The 18,401-nt window shown below is 37.8% G+C and overlaps 1 protein-coding gene across 1 annotated transcript; it reads right to left on the bottom strand.

The window, feature by feature from the left end:
- Window positions 1–6,021: 6,021 nt before the first annotated feature.
- On the bottom strand, window positions 6,022–10,578 carry LOC127802868 (O-fucosyltransferase 16). The gene is made up of 9 exons (XM_052338936.1): window positions 10,148–10,578; window positions 9,831–9,924; window positions 9,385–9,461; window positions 8,955–9,043; window positions 8,675–8,858; window positions 7,743–7,924; window positions 7,465–7,567; window positions 7,044–7,375; window positions 6,022–6,926 (listed from the first exon to the last, which is right to left on the bottom strand). The coding sequence occupies exons 1-9, from the start codon at window positions 10,337–10,339 to the stop codon at window positions 6,497–6,499; spliced, it is 1,683 nt and encodes a 560-aa protein (XP_052194896.1). The 5' UTR covers window positions 10,340–10,578; the 3' UTR covers window positions 6,022–6,496.
- Window positions 10,579–18,401: the final 7,823 nt, after the last annotated feature.

Genomic DNA, 18,401 nt, shown 5'->3' with positions numbered 1-18,401 from the left:
AATAGGACACACAGTCCATATTCAATCCATCCCATTTAGATTTTTGAGGCTTCCGACCTTGATCAATCATAACTAGTGGCACACCTCACATCCCAAACCATTGAGATTTAGATCTCCTCCACAAGATACAGACCCTACTAGTTTGCCCCAGGTCTTCAGCATCTGATCGTCTCCTCGGCAGTACACTAAGCAACTTAGACCCCGGGGTCCTAGACCCATACCGCGAGACAGCCAACTAGCTTCCCGGTACGTTGATCGTAAGCTCATTACAAGTCTTCTGCCTTGGTCCCTAGATCTAGATCTGTCACTGCGAACACCAACCAGTAGTACCGTCACGCTGCTAGGGTTTCCTTTCCCGTCTTTGCGAGACATATCAATTACACTACTTTTTGGCTCATTAATCGACGCACTCACGCGCCATCATTTGGTCATTTTCAGCCTCTCGTTCGTCCCAATCCGTGGGATCCTATATCTTATTTCCGAGATACCAAATGATCTTCGGAAAATCTTATCATTTGATCCTAACTCATCAGCTAGGCCTTGCCACATCGGGCTGATCATTACTGATCCGATCATCTTTGATAACTGCAGTTATCTCATCTCTCATTGCAAGAACTATGACTAATGACATTAAATCATCAGTCTCTAATTCTCTTGAATCCGTAATCAAGGTTACCAAGTCAACCTCAACTCGAATCATTTCATCGGATCTTTATTCCAATAACTAGATCATTCCACTTGAACTTAGCTTCTATTAGACATTCTACTATTCACCAAGAATAGTAATCGTCTACTGAAATAGTGTCTGTTTGTGAATAGTACACCAGCTAAGTTCCCAGGAAAGAGAGGTGGGTCACAAACGGACACACTTAAGTACCAAGTCTTTCCTAGCTAGAACTTTCCTAGACATGCACTTCCACTACAACGCACTTATCCAGTAACCGTCAATACCCAAATCTTACGGTGGCTTTACTTATCTAGCCACACGCGACATTTTCCTTAGGTTCGCTCTAATATCGACTATACTAAAGTTACTTATGGCTCGAACATCTTTATATCTTCAACAATTCGCTCTGATACCAACTGTAACACCCCGTTTTTCTCTTACCGAGCTTGTCACTATGCTGGGGCCCAAAATATACATAATTTATTTTTTTCTTTCTTTCCCGGTACATAACTTAAACCTTAAGTACCGAGTCCCAAACAAAACCCCCATCAAATCATTAAAAATACGGAAGCGATAATCGAAACCTGATATGATACATAATCAACTCACTTTATTTATAACATAAGAATTTGTACCATAATTAACATCATATCCTCAATATTGAAATACATAAATACATGGAGATTCCATAATATTCTAACAAGGTTAAACATCAATAAAGCATAAGCTAAAATATCTCCGAGTCAGCTCATTGAATCCATCGGCTACGCCATCACGTGCCGTCATATCTCAACCTGCTCCTTGCCCTAACTGCTAGTCTAAAACTGGAACGTGGAATGTTCCAGGGGCATAACCCATTAGAAGATGAAACTTCTAGTGAGCGTCCAAAACATATATATGAATGCATGATGTAATAACATGAACGACATTTGCCCTTAGTGTAACTTCCCTGGCCCGCAAGCCCGGTTAGGAATCCTAGGCAAATCCCGAACTTCTGTAGGATAAGCCTAACGTTATTCCCTCAACGCCCTTGGGGAATTACAACTACACTCTGGGGGCGACATCCCATTCCCATGCACAGATATCAATATGACAATAATATCATGCTATGTAATTATCATGACTTTCAATGTAATATGACAAAATGAACATTACATTCATAAATAGCATGCATATATAACAATCATATAAATATAAGTTCTTATGAGAAAATCACTCACAAAATCATACTTAGGACAGAACAACTCACCTTTGCCCTAAAGACTGTGATACCTCGAAAAGCGTGCGTCGTCTCGATATGCGTGCCCGCCTCGATTTTCTTGCCAGCTCTCAAAAGTTGCACCAATCTCATCATCTCGATCACCTCAAACATAAAATAATATTTAATTACTAAATATCCTCAATATTCCATTTATTTCCTTTTATTTCCTACTTTCCTTCATTTTTCCTTCTAAAAATCTCAATAATTACATCGAGACTATTTTCTCAAATCTATCTTCACAACAATTCATAATATGCTATAAAATTCAAAGGAAAAATACTGGACTTACCCGGATGGTGCATTTTCACGCAAAACGAGATTCTTTGGTGCGGAAATCGAGACACCAGAAAGTCCAAATCCAAAACTAATTGCACACACTTCAAGATCTTGAATTTCTAGGATTTTACAAATTTTTTCCAGATTTTTCCACAGTCAGACATGCCCTCACGCGCTACCCAAAGCTCTGTCACGCGCTTCGTCTTCTCCGGCGAGCACTTCGCCGGCCGGTCACCGGAAATCGACCCCGACTCCACCACTTGATAGACCTCTTGAATTCGATCACTGGGGTACCTCTTGAGCTCTCAAAGGACGACCGGAAGGCCTCCGATTTGACAGCCAAACTCTCGGCCACGCCTCCCGCCTCCAAACTCTGGCCAAGCTCGAAACCCACTCAAACCTCGACCAAAATGCATAAAATTCTCCAGGATGCATCTACAACTCATGGGCTTCAAAATCCCCTTAAAATGGACGGCCAATTCATTTGATTTCATGACCAATTTGAAGCTCAAAGTTATGAAATTTTTGGCCTCCTTCAACGCCTATTTATAGGCATTTCCGAACCTTCAAACACCCTTGGCCGCCTTACCCATCACCTTAGGAGGCTAAACCTCCCCTAGATCGACCTTCAAGCAGCCTCAACGAACCACCATCATCACTTGTAGGCTTTGATAAAAATGACCCCATTTTTGGCCGATTTTTCTTGAAATCTAGTCGCCTTTGTGGCCGTTGTCGGCCACGCCTTCACAAAAGTTGGTCCTTGGGCAACCCTCGTGCTATCCCTATGGCCAATTTCAGTGATTTTATGGGTTGGTCAGCCATGGTTTGCCCCAATTTTCAGAAATTCCACTTTTGCCCTCTAACTTTGACTTATTGCATTTTTACCCCTTTTCTCGAGCCCTTGAACTTTTTTTCATTTCCATTAGGACCCTCATGTTCTAAAACATCATTTTGACCCTTGAGAATTCCTAAAAATTGTCGTTTCGGCCTCCTTCTAGCAATTTTCAAAAAATTACACTTAGGCCCGAATCTTCGTTTTGGCCCTAAACCTCTTTGTTTCTTCCTGAAACTACTGAAGGGTTGTTCCTTATGAAAAATCGAAGCCCCCTCAAGCTTTCGTTGACTTCCGGGAAGTCGTCTATAACAATTCGGTATTGCAGCCTAATTGGCAGCTATATTTTTGTTGTACCGAAAACTGTTCCCGATCTGATTTCTTTCTGCACCATAAATCCTATCTCAGGGTGCTCGTTAATGCCACATCATTTTCCTTTGGTATCTCGGCTCCAAGGCACTCCTGACAGTCGATTTGGTCAATTTTTCGGGCTATTTAGATACCAATTTTCTCTGAAATCTCATTTCTCTAATAAATTGCTTATTTTTAATTAACCCAAATTTCTCAGGTATTACACTCAGTGTGTCAAGATTCGAGTTAAGCTATAAAACTCATCGTGTACAAACCCTTGTTGTGGTTGATCAGTAGTGAAAATGATTGTGTTTGAAAATCCTTCAAATGGGTAAACTTGAAGGTAATGGACTAGATGGGGTGCCAAACCACTATAAATCTCGTGTGCACTTGTTTTACTATTTTACTTGCCTATTCTCACTATTCAAGCTTTCAAAAGAATCATTTTCAAAAGCTAAAAGTTTCAAAATAGGCAAACTAGAGAGAAATGTTTCGAAACATATTTAACATAAATGTTGATTTCAAAACATAATCCTTCATATTTTGAAACATAGTATTCTCTAAGCAATAGATCTTTAAACTATCAAAAAATTTACCTTAATTCCAATTCACCCCCCTCTTAGGATATCCTTGCCATCATTTAGAACTAACAGAATCCTTCCTGAAGTCAAGTGCCTTGTTGATAGGGGGAAATCAATAGTGGGCAGAATGACTTGTAACAAATCTATGAGGTCTTTTAAGGCCTTAGCATTCTTGTCATAGCTTTTTCTCAAATAGTTATAATTCTTCTTTAGCTCTTAGTATTCCATGAGAGAGACCATTTGTGGCATTATTCCTCTTGAAGGTTCTGAGGCTCTTGTAAGGATTTGAGTATTCCTCCTAAGAGCAGTGGAGTATCATGGGGAATGTACATCATGAAATTCATCACTAGTATTAAATCTCCTAAGAGAACGCCTCTGTTGTCCAAGAGGACATCCTCGTCAATCAAGAACCAGTTGAACTTGCCAGGGAAAACTATGGACCTGTCCAGGAGATCGACATTTAATAGAACAACCTTATCTTTATAGGAGAATACTACAGGCTGGCTTTGAGCTCCCCTTGTCTTTGTCTAGGAGGACTTCGAGCTTGGCCGAATGCAAGTTGTCCTAGAGAAACAACTAAAAGATGTTCTCTGAGATTAGTCATCCATAGTTCGAGAGGACTTGTTCCGACTCGGGTCTTTGCTGTTATGGTTTTCCAACATGAATAGATCTTGCTCTTGCCATGTTAGCTTGACTTTTTGTTCTTTCTCACAAACAACACCAACTTCTTATTGCTAGAAATACAAGTAAAATATGTATCAAGATAGCTCAAGCCAGGGCAGAGCCAAGCATAAAACAAGATGGTCGAATGAGTGCTGGAGGATGAATATCCATTTACTTATCCGATGGAAGCTCGTCGTTGTCTAGGGGAACTCACGGCTTTGTTTGGGAGAATGAGCAACCATCAAGCTTTAAGGAGTAGCTCAAGGAATGAAGCGAGAGAGGTTGTAGTTGTTCGGGAAAAGCTCCATTGTTTGAGAGAAGTTTCTACAAGGCAACAACTAGTTAGAAGGCATGCAAGAATCTCTCCCGTGCTGGCCTTTGATGCTTAATTCAAATATCTGCATTATGTTGTGAAGTATAGGTAAAATGTGTGAAGATGTGGATTGGCTTAAGTTGTCCAAGAGAAGTATGGTACATTTCTTTGGGAGGACAATTAGCTTAGGCATACACGTGTGTGTGGTAGTCCAAAGGTCAAAAAAAATACCCCTCCTTAGTTGGTGGAAAGGATATGTGGCACACACGCATGAGGTATATAGTGTTGTCCAGGTTAAGCACGGAATAGGCCTAGTGAGAAACCCTCCCTACCCCCCCCCCCCCCTCTCCCCCGAATAAGTGGTCTTTCGGGAGAAGGAATGCCTTTGTGAGGCAAGGTTGTCATTGTGCGGGACAACAAAGTATAGTCATCCTAAAGAAATGTCTCTCTTGTTCCCTGGGAGAGCTGCTCAACCAAGTGTGGTGTCATGTAATGCTTGTCAATGTGAAAGACATGTTTCGGATGACTTGACTATTTGAGAGTATTGTCTGAAAGGACTTCCTCCTTGAGTTTCTTGGGAGAGTGCACCTTCTTCAGGAGACCTTCATTTTCGAACTTCCTCCTGAGTTTCTTGGGATAGTGCACCTTCTCCGAGAGACCTTTGTCTTTTCCAGAGGACACACTACTCCCAAATAGTCAAGTCATCCAAAACATGTCTTTTACATTAACAAGCATTACATGATGGAGTTTATAAATATGTACACATGCGAATATATGTACATAATATATAATATGTGTCAAAAATATACATATACTTATAGGTATACAAGTACATATATATAAAGATTGTAAGTACACGTATGTACATATGTAAATATATGTATCGATATATTTATATATCAATACATATATTTACAAGTATATATAAGTACATATACCTAAAGATAATAAGCATACATACATAAAAGTTGGTTTTTTGTTTTCGCTGTCAAAATAATAGAGAAGTAAAAGCGAAAATTATTTAGCCCATAGGCTACTGAATTAGAAAGTGATGTCCGAACATAAAGGCATCCGATAAATCAGTAACAATTCCAAATGAATCCATACATGAACCATGATGCATCATCAATCCCCTCAAATTACCAAAACTAAATAAAAAATCGACAGAAAATCATCACACTAAATTCCGGTCTCTACATTTGATTTCTACCAGAAGTGCGCCCTTTGATTAATGTTTACATTATACCTTTTAAGAACAGATGACGAAAGTAATTAAGAACCATACCATATATACACCATAAATAAATTAATAGCCCCACTGTCCTTCCAAATGCCTATTCTTCGCAGAGACTTACGGCAAACATGACATCTTCCATGTCTTGCGGCTTGTCTGTGCCTCTTCCAGAATGTTATGATAGGTGCAGTTCATATCTTGCCATGAGCTGCCCCTGCCCACTTATATACAAGGTTGTACTTTCTCTACTAATTGCTGCTTCTGCAGCAGCATGTAAGTATGTATAACCATTCCTCAGGAGGAAATCTAAATGGTCATTCAGTCTGAGAACATCTCTTCCAGCTCTGGTTGCTCAGCTTTAATAACCAGAACAGACTCCGAATCTGTTCTATTGGCCAACTTTCTCCCTTCAAGTTCATTTTCAACCTCTGCATCATCAGCATCAGATAATTCCGGCTCATCCTCGGTGACTAGTCCATCGGATTCATGACTGCTGCTAATGGCCTGACTTTCAGAAGCTACATCGCCCCTTGCCTTGGCCCCCGATTTTTCACATATGCAGGATGATGGGTTCTCATGGAACACACCCCTGCCTGGCCTTACCTCATTTGGCTCTCCCATGAAACCAATCTGATGAGTTCTAACGGCTGAGGCAAAATTTTCCCATGTCATGTTATGTCGGTCCCCGAACAGTCGATAGAGCTTTTTTGCATTTGGACGGATAGTCCGTTTATGCCCAAAGTATCTTCTGCGATTCAGGAACATTCTGCATTGTCAGTGACCAGAATGGTGTCTAGGAACAACTTCAGCCTAGTTTCTAAATTCCAAAGTAACATTGATATCGCTTACAAAATAAATAGCATACCTTCTTCCAGCTAGTATTTTAGCCATGTTACCATTGTTGTTCGTGATAAAAACATCACTCTCATCACAAACAATGAAGTCTAGAGCAGCCATACGAGACAAAAAAGATGAAAATGGAGCCAACTCTTCCTGGCTAGCAATAGTCTCTTTTGAATGAAAATTTGGGAACAGGGCTTTGAGAGGTGCCAACGTCTCTTTGCTTCTATATACGTCACCAGATGCCACATAAATGTGAACATCCTCGCCAAAACCTAGAGCTCTTAGCATGAGACCGACTTCCTCAGGAGTCAGTGGACATCTGCCTTGCCTTCGTTCCCTGTCGGGGTTCCTTTTCTTCATGATTCCAAAATAAGAAAGTTAGGAATGATTTACATCTCTCGTTTGAGGTTGCACAATATTTCATAACGCAAATGAAACCTTACATGTAAGCTTTTCCATCTCTTCCGTATTGCACCTAGTTCTGTCAATTCACTTTCTCCTCCACCATAATCACATCCAGAGAATGCAAGCATATCAGCTTCAAACCTACCTCAGATGGAACAATAATTATTGCCAAGGCACTAACGCTGTTCAATCTAAGATTAAAACAAGTTTCTTGAATTGACATTGCATTATTTGTAACTAGGGAGACCAACAAATTGGGGCTGGCATCAATTCTGTAGAAGCATGTGAAAAACAATAGGGTCTAGATGCATTTTACCTCAAGTGCAGGGCAATAAAATGATTGCTTTTCATCCTCATCCTTTGAACCAGTTTTGCTCCCATTTCAAGAATAGGATCTGTAAACTTCAGGGCGTGGTAATTGACCCTACATCTTAGCTTCTGTAGGTCTCCATCCAACAGATTGGAAAGCCTGTAATCAAACTTACCAAGCTGGACAGCCTGCATTATAGACAGCAAGTTATCAGTTAAGTGTCAATTCTAGGACAAAGAAATGGGGTTGACAACTGTGGTGAACTGGAAAACAGACTCAGTCTTTCAAGAAAAGATTGGTTGTATACCATCATATACTTCTTTAACATTGAACCATAAACCATCATTAGGCAGAGCATCTTAAGACCAACTGCCATTAGGCAGAGCAAGAACTAATAGAGATGCTTGTTGAATATTAAACGTGGGACTGAAAGGGAATCCTGGAGAAATAGATAGATAATAGTGATTAGTTGGTCTAGGTTTATACATATGGAAATCATTTTGGTAACAACTCAGTTTTCCTCGCAGGATACATGGTCTATCTGGTTACAGACAGCTTTTCCATGGGTGAAGCTAAAAACTTCAATTCATCCACGGAGTCCTTTGACACAGTTTACCACAGAGGATACATGGTTTTCTCTGGTTTTTGATTGGCTGCATCTGAATATGAATTCTTTAAATTATCAGCCTTAGGCAATCATTTGACATGGTTCCAGATTCCCCATTGAGAACAAGCAAAATGACATCAGTAGAAGATGCAACAATTGGGAAAGCCAAAATCTCTGTTCAAAGGTCTTGTAGCAATCTGGCATTAAGCATTAGTTAGGTATTGGAGTTACATGGCATATGGGCCAAACAGTGGACTTGATGAAAAAATACATCCAATAAACTTGTTGATCAAAGATGAAACATGTCACTATTTAAAGAAAGAACACATACATGATTTTTATTAAAAGCAGGTAAAACTCGGGTCTGATAGCAGCTTGGACTGCACTTCCTTGGAACACGCATTCTATATGGATTCATAAGCTTCCCTCCCTTTGTCGGGAGCTGTTTGATGATTTTAACATCTTTTGAAAGATAAGATATGAACCAATCTACATCAAAGATTTCAGAAAAGTTGCTGCACACAAACCCCCGAAGAGTATGAATGCCCAAATATCATATACTAGTAAAGTTCAGCATTAATAATTACCAAGTTATTTGTGTTTGTAACAACCTGGTATCCTTCCAGAAAGATTGCTGATCCAACTTTGGAACAATGAGTGTGGCATTTAGAATATAGGCAGCAACAACTGCATCTGTTATCTGCAGCCACAACAGGAAACGTCTTGGCATTAATAATGACATCTCCTTTTGAACAATCTTCGATTTCACATCCAATTAATTGAACTGCACCACTAGTCAGTCAGTAAAATTGTGGTGATGACCATTAATGACCGAGTATGTGAACTCATTTTCAAACAGATTTGGAAACAAGAACCCAAAAAAAAAAAAAAAACAATAGAAGTCCATAAACTCACATTTATCAATAGTGATTTCAAACTTAATTGTGACCTAACATTAGGACAGAATTAAAAAGAAAGAGGAGTCAGGGGCCCAGTCTCCCATGTCAAAATTCAAATGTGTGGGTGGCTAAAGAAACTTACCCCAGTCCTTTGTTGATTCAAGCCCCCACTGGTTGCAATCAACAAGTACCGATTAGGATGCGTTTTAGCTTCTGCAGCTGCAGCATATGAAACACAGTTTAAATAACGAATCTTATTAGCTCACACCACAAAACAATGAGATAAAAAGCCTATCAAAATCGAAAACATTTTTTTAAACATGATTCATAAATTATCCTATGCACAGCTGAACCATCAACGTATAGGACTAAGTCAAATTTAGATACAAATGAATATGATTTAAGAACATTTTTTAACAAATTACCAATTCCAAATAGAAGTCAAAAGTGCCACCAAGTCAGAAAGAGCTCAACCCCCAAATCCCCCCCCCCCCCCCCCCCCCCTACCCCCCTTCTCTGATCATATCTCTAAGTTTATGTTACATACATGTTTTGAATGGATAATCAGAGAGAAACGGACAGGCATACTTTGAAAATTATTGCTGGCATTACTGCAACCGTAGAAGAACTTCGATTGCTTCGAACTCCAGGCATCACCGCCTAAGCTCCCTCCGGCACTTGACTAAACATTCACAAAAAGGAGACATAATCCATGTCAAAGTCGAAGAGGGAAATAAGAGAACAGAGATAAAATCAAGATCGAAATGAATGAAGGACACAATGGGATTAATGAAGAATTAAACGACAGAGAATTCTAACGACGCCATTGTTGAGCTGCATGGAGAAAGGAGATTCGTGAGGCCAATCCAACGCACATGAATCATCAAAATGAGATGCGCAAATACCGAGATATGGTGGCGGCGGGGATGAGAGAGCGGCGGAGACAGGAACGAGAGAGCGGCGAACACAAAGAGAAGGCAGGCACCGACGGCGGAAAGCAGCGGGAAGAGACGGTGGAGGGGGCGGAAGAATGCCCCCTGGAGGATTTGCATCCCCAGCAAGGCACGATTGCCGGCATCTCGTTTCTTCTTCTTCATGGAGGACTCGTTAAAGGCAGAAATTAATCAAGATGGAGAGTGCAGTAATGTCTGTAATAATGTGAGTGTATATGTATAAAGAAGAAGAAGAAGAAGAAGAAGAGCAGCGAGAGCGTGGGCTCTGCCTCTGCCTCTCTCCTTCGGAAGCCACGATAACACAGCCGTCCTCGAATTCGGCTTTCCCCACAACAAACAAACAAATCCAATTCGCCTATAACAGGGGCCAAGGCCATCCTCGTTGGAGTCGCGCGTAAATCTTAGTTGGACACAATTCCCTCTATTCATTCGCACGAAAGCTTTCCCTGTTCCAACTCACACTCCCCCCACCTGATCTCGCCACGTGTCCGCTAAATCCATCAGGATCCCCAATCTATCTCGCTCTGCCACCCGAATGCCTAAGTGGGTTAAGATCAAGATCAAGACTTGCCTCTGACCCACCTTTCTCTGGGATTTGGGCGAATCTAACCTGGACGTCGTCAGTAGTTCGGTCTCACCCACCCACGAAAGAGTGACACAAACAAACCCGTTGCTGTCTGCCACGTGTAACTGCAGATGCACTGAAGACGGCGTGTCAGTGGTCCGCACTGGAAACTCTTTCGGGGCGCGTGGGAGTGGATTTCAATCTCTGCTCTGCCCCCTTAATTGGATTTTCCATGAACAAATTATCATCATCATCATCATCAGTTTAAAGTCCAAAGGTTGATTAGAAGAAGAAGATTATAATAACCCAATCTCTAGCTAAATGTGATTTGGTCCGTGGTTTTTGTTTTGCTGCCTTTCTTTTAACTTTCAACTTTGAAACCGTCTCTCCGCTTCGTGATAGAGCTGAGTTGAGATTCAGATATTCATTGTTCTTCAATCATAATTATCCCCTCAAATTCAATTTGCCAAGATTAAAATAATTTCTTGGGAAGCGTGACAGGAGGGGGGCCTCCTATTGTTTTGTATTATAATCAGTGTCACAACTAACTTAAGTAGTTAGATCCATTGTCAAACTGAGCAGGTACCAAACATTAAAATAAAATTAAAAAGAAAATGATCAATTAAGATGAGAAAATGGCATGGAATAAAGCACTTTCAGGGTACCCAAAACAGAAAAAAAGAAAGGCAAATGCAAGTTGACAAAGTATGAAGGAATTCGTTCAGGCATCATATAATGTGCTTGTCTTATGTGAGATTGCTTCAATTGGTATTAGTCTATTGAAATGTCCAACCAAGGCATAGGAGATGTCAGTGAAAACCAGGGAGGATATCAAGATTGGAGCTGCCCCCACCCACGTCAGCCTTAAGCCTATCTGATGGGACCCAAATTGGGCTAACCGTTTCCTTGTGTTTTTAATTATGTTTATATGTATTAAAATAATAATACATCTTGTTTTTAAAGACACAAATTAAATAATTAGATTACGATAAATTAAAATTTATACTAATAGGTTATGGATTCATTTTATTGTCTTGTACAGTGAGGTAAAACTTTCATTTACGATTTATCTCTTCTGTCGAAATTGAAATCAGGAGTGATGAAAAGTTACATAAGGGCACTAATTTTAAAATAATAATATATCTTGTATTTTTAATTATGTTTATTTTTCTTTAAGAATGGAGGCAAACAGAACTATCAAGGAGGTGTCATTTGTTTCTATAATAAAACATTAATTTTATTATACAAAATTCGAATGTGTGCTGCCAAAGCAGAAGAGATATTTACATAATCATTTCCGAAATTATTTGAGGAAAAAATTATAAAAGTCGTGTTTCCCAAATTAAGTTTAATTTTATAAAATCATGTTTTTTTAAATTTCCATTTTGCTTATTGAAAGGTTTTTATATTTGATGTTATTTAATTTTCATTTTTGTAAAATAATTTCCCAATAATTAAAGTTATTTTTCACACCTAATAATCCATGAGAATACCTAAAAAAAAACAATATTCACAATTGTTGTGTTCAAAGAAATGGGTCTAAGTTTAAGATAAACTCAAGAGAAAAAAGCCAAAAAAAATAAATCCTGTAGACTTTTTCTAACAGGGTAATTTTTGGGAGATTCTCTTGGAGGTCTCACCCGAGTACCATTGGGAGACCTTCTCAAAAACATCTCTTAAGTCTTAGAGATATAGTTTTTAGGAAATTCTCTTAATTATGACGCATTAAGAATATGTTAATTTGCTCTTAAGATCCTTACCTAAAGATCAGAAACAAACAATCCTACAAAATATAGATATTTCTTTACCTATCAGTTTTAATATCTGTAAATAGAAAGTCATCTCTTCAATTGAAATACATAAGAATTTTTATACAAACTATTTGAATGCTTATCTATTTTTCAGCTAAAACTAACTTAAACATTAGAAGACTCACGGGGTAGATTCCCCACACCCATCGATCATGATCGTCTTTTATTTTACAAATTTTTCAAAAATTAGAGAATTAAGATGAGCACTCTTTTATAATTATAAATTTATTATTATATTTCGATGACAACAACAATTATCATACTTAATTCCTTTGTACCTAAAATGAGTGTTCCTCTCAAAGCCAAGGATTAGCATAGAATTAGCCATGATCATTGACAATAAGAACACATCTAATCGCTATTATTAATACCATCAGGTATTATATCTACTAGGTCACAACTTCTGGACGAGGTGGGTCGGGTCCATTGCCATTGCCTTTTTTCCGCTTTTTATCAGCTTGTCCTAGTGAGAGCGGAGCTGCCCCCGCCCTCCCCCGCGTGATTTGTGGATGTGCCTAATTCTAGCTGTACCGCTCTCCCTCTCTCCCTCTCTCTCTCTCTGCTGCCCCAACAAAACTAATATTGGAAAAACAGGCGGAGTTAAGAAGAGAGCTACGCCAAATGCAGTATGGCTTCCCCACCAATCTGCCTCTATCCTAACTAACCAAATTTGACATGGGATTGGCCCCACTAAAAGAGTCCCCAAAATTTGAACCCTTTCTTCGTATCCTTGCTTTCCTATGCTTTTCTTCATCGTTTTGGCTAATTTCACAACCACCAAACTCGAAAACCCCCCCTTTTGATTGTAACTTACCCGCTTCTTTACCTTTACTTGTACTCTCTTCTTTCAAATTACCACATTATAACATATATATGTTCATTTCGACCTAACGAGATTGGCAAAACTAGCTGCAATGGCAACGGAATGTTGTGGTCCGACGAGAGTGGTTGACATCTGCAAAAACTTCGACGTTCAAATTAATGAAAACTTGAAATAGCAGAGTGTGTGTATAAGGTTTGGAAAAAACATATCTCTACCTGTGATTAAGTTGATTTATATAGAGATAAAGGTGTCTTATGTGTTACTGGCCATCGTGAAAAAATAAAGGGCCAAGATACACGATAATAATAGGGATCATCTTCGAGAAATTAGGATTTGATGAAGATTACGGACTAATAAAGATCAGCGTGTGAGTTTCTCGGAATTTATAGGATTCATTACTGGCACAAGGATCTTAGCTTATATGAAAAAATTATCTGAATTTCTTAGGCTGAGCTCTAGTTAGGGGATCGAGCTCGGTATCAAACTGTGGGCCTGTGGCCCAACAAGTCAATATAGTCCAATATATATATATATATATATATGTATATATATGATATTAATTACAAATGCCTAACAAAATGATAGATCATACATAATAAAATAATTAATAAATTAAAATTTAAAATATAAAATTGGATATATTATTATCATTGACAATATATATATATATACATTATTCATTAAATTAATTGTTTGTGTTACATGGCAGACAAGGTCTTATTTGTCTGCCTTGGCAGCCAGCAGTGAGTCTGCAGACAAAAGCCATATTTGATTAAACGGATCCATGGCATGGCCCTACATCTATCTATCGATATATATATATATATATATATGGAGCACAAACTGGCCTGTGTTCCAGTTATTAACTGGGACGTGCATATGTGAACTTACTAATTAATTGGCATCATATGACAATGCAACAGGGACTACGACAGTACTTTTAGTCTTGGGATTCCATATGCCTACCAGTTCTCACAGAGCTTCAGACACTGCCAACACTTTCACATGCCCGTGTTCTATAGGCCGGTGGTCAGAGTCTCAGACCCATCTACTGTTCTTTATTTCTTTTTAAATTCAAGTATATATGAAGTTCAAGATGTGTATAATTTCCAATTTCTCAATGTCTTATAGAATGAATTTATTAGAGATCTGCATAATATTTCAATAGCTACTTGCATAAACAAGCACGTAATAAAAATTATGTACAGCTACAGCTTATTCTAGTTAGTGTACTTATACTAACTACTCCTAATAATTAACATAACTATATAGGTTACATCTCTAGTTTGAAAACTATAAATTTAAAATTCGTATTATTTAATACCCATAATATATTTGGTAAACAATGACAATTAAATTTATTAAAATGCCATCTTACTTCATCTTGCTCCATCTTCTTTCTTCTCTATCTTTTTCTCTCTTTTCTCTTACTTCCTTGTCCGACATAGGACATTTCTTTTTCAGCAACGACAATAGTCCTTTGTAATACCTCAATTATATAAAAATTTCTAAAAGTTGAATGTTATTGTTAAAGCGAGTTTCAGGAATATTAATTGATAATTTGGATTGTTCTATAAATGATCAAAGTATTGAATCAAGTAATAATAATAAAAAAAAGAAGTGTAAATGGAATTTATAAAGGCTCGTGCCAAAGTATAATTTTCATTAAATGTCACCATTAGAAAAATTTAGCATTTTAAGGACCTTAGGGGATCAAAATTCAAATAATACGACTCAAATTTGCCTAAGCACATCATTAGACTTCATAAACAGGGTTGAGACAAACTTATGGGGCTTAATTTCATTAAAAATCGTTGAATGATTCGAAAAAATATTCACCCCCAAAGTTCGATATCGAGAATTAGGAAGACAAGCCCATGGGCCTAAATCTCTGATATTCTTCTTTGTTCGATATCGAGAATTAGGAAGTGTTTCACCTTTAAGAAGTGCCACTTTCATCAATTTGAGTGATTATTCAAACAGTTTGTTGCTCAAATCATCAATGCATTTATTTGTCATAATTTTTATTTGACAACAAAAAATAGTCTAGAAAACTTATCACAACCTGGATACAAACTTGTTTGTGCTTCATTCATAAGCCTATGGAACTCTAAAAATCTACCAATTGTTTCATGTGAGTCACTTGTATTTGGATTTAAAACCATGTTATTCCCTAAGTTCTACACTTCACACCAATAAAAATTATGTCACGTATATTATCGTCACTATCTATATCAACTTCAAGATATTCCTCATATTACCCACATTATTAGGTCCAATTTCAAATTCATCATGTTGTTAGTGATATGCTCTAATTTTAGATTTAAATGACGTCATAAGCGAATATGATGTATTTTTGTTATCATTAATAAAAAAGCCATTTCTTCGTTCACGCTCTCAATTCTTATGAATAAGTCTCTAGATATCTTGTTAAAGATCTCATTATTAAGTTGTTAAGAATATGTGAGGGAGATTCTTTGGTATAAGAATTTTAAATAGTTCCTGGTCCTTAGACTTCTTCAAATGGGGACTTTAATTAGTCGATTATGGACCCTCTCATAGTTTATGAAAGATCATCCAAGAGGGGAAGTGAATTGGATGTTTTGAATAATTTTTGAGATATTAGAAAATATTGTATTAAAGTTAATTTGAAATATATTTTTCATAACATAAAATTGTTGTAACAACTCAATATAAATTCATATGGATTAGGACATTTCCATACAGGTTAATTTAAACTTACTTCAGATATAGAATAAATATGTATAAATGAAAAATAACATTTGAATATAAATATAAGAAAATAGTTATTATGATTATAATGAAATCTTTCTCACTTTTTGTTAAATGTTAACACTCATAAGCCAATGTAAGAAATCAGAGAGGTTTTAAAACCTTTATACATGCAATGAAAGTTAACACAGGTTTGCTTAATGACCATTGAAATAAAATGAGAATACATTGTGTAGTATGAAAAATGATGTTTTATAAGAATTAATTTAAGTTGTAGAATATTTAGGTAAAGATGAAAAACCTCATTCGAAAATATGAATAAGAAAACTATTATGCTAATACTAATAAGAGAATAGGCTTATTCAATTATCTTATAAAGAAATACTTGAGTATCAACATTGATTACTCGATTGCTTTAAAGACATTTATATATGCAAGGAGAAGATGAGCACTCCTACGTAATGATAATGAAGTTTGATCACATGAAAAATCATTTTGTCGCAAGAGAAAAACAATGCTATTAAAGACATAAGAAATCAAACTATATGAACACAAAATTTTTGAGTGGTTTAGTCAACAAACCTAGTGTACTACCTTAACTCCTTACTAAGGATTTTGAAAATATCCATTAAGAGATTTTAGCTTTTAAGGCTCAACTATAACCCATACATAATTTTTACAGGTTGTAACGGCTTGCCTCTTGGAGCTCCCGCTAGTAAAGGAGATTCGTGAAAGAGCCGTCACTGATAAGGTACAGAAATACAATCCCACAACAGCCATTCAAATGAACACACGAAAAGTCATAAACCCCATGTATATACATATACAAAACCAAGTCATCACAATGCTCACTTCGGGCTTAATCGTCCACACAACACAAAGTATAAAAAAGGGCAAAAGAAAATTACAAAATAACACTCAGCTCCCTGCCCTCAACACAACCCCCAAGGATCTTTAGGTTGGGAAGATGTACACATATCTAACACAACCCATCACTAGTAGCTAGATCCGTCATCTTCCTCAGTTTTCCCTTTAACTTTACCTAGAATGGTGCAAGAAACAGTATGAGCCATAGGGCTCAGCAAGTATATGAAACAAGCATGGACAATAAGTAAAGTGAGGCCATAACACAACAACCATAAATGAATAAAAAGGTAATCACAGCAACTAATAGCAAGTACAAGGTCACATGAGTAAAAATAACACAAACACACGTGATCTGCAAGTGCGTCTCACCAAGATGGAACAATAGTGGAAATAGCACGGATAGGATAATGTTAAGGGTTCTCTACCATGAGTAGAAATGTCAATGGACTCACCGCTATAGTGATATGTAGATATACTGCCAGCGGACCCACCGCCATAGTGTTTACAGACTAACCACCATAGTGTCCCATACAAGGTACACCTATCAGAAGGTGAGACACGAGCCCAACCATACCATTCACACAAATCCATGAACAATGGATGATACATGCACATATCCATATCCCGACACTATATATCCAGATAATATCAGACACTCAGGGCTAAATAGCACCACTCCCAAGGCAATGCCTAAGGCTAGTTAGCTCCACCCAAGGTCTATATACATAACAACTAACACTTGGGGCCAAACAACTCAACTCTAGGTTAACACCTGAGGCCAACCAGTTCCACCCATGGTCTACACATGACTTATGCCACGAGGTCATTGAGGCCGGATAACTCAACACCTAGGGGTATGCTCCCATACACATGTAACCCTAGAGGCCAATTAGCTCCACTCAATGCCTTGACATACCCAAATTAACATATATAACAAGCTTATAATATTTTACCAAATTACTGAACTCTTGTAACCCCAAATCATTCTCCAACCATACCCAAAAATGCCCAAGTAATCCCTCAAGAGAATCTAAACATTCTTATGGATCATGAAGAAATCATCCCAAACTCATCCTTTCAACAAAAGCCTCTCATGAACCCCAACTCCTCTAGACATATTTTTGAACCAAGAAGAAACTACTCAAAACTAGTCCAAATAATTCAAATTCTATACCCAATCAAATCTTATCGATTCTAGTTTACAACGCAATAAACGATTTGTGAATATGATATTTAAATAAAAAGTTATGCTCAAAACAGTAGAGCATGTGCAAACTGTCAAAGTTAAAAATGGTTGACCGATGGGAATGAAACTGTCAACCGACACAGGCTTTTTAACCCAAACTGTCAAGTGATTAAGGCAACGGTCGACCGACAGAACCCTCTACACCAAGACTATCAACAGAT

This window comes from Diospyros lotus, chromosome 5 (assembly GCF_014633365.1).
Source record: "Diospyros lotus cultivar Yz01 chromosome 5, ASM1463336v1, whole genome shotgun sequence".
NCBI classification, from domain to species: domain Eukaryota; kingdom Viridiplantae; phylum Streptophyta; class Magnoliopsida; order Ericales; family Ebenaceae; genus Diospyros; species Diospyros lotus.
The sequence above is the reverse complement of the archived record's forward strand: the minus strand, read 5'-3'. Positions and strand labels throughout refer to the sequence as shown.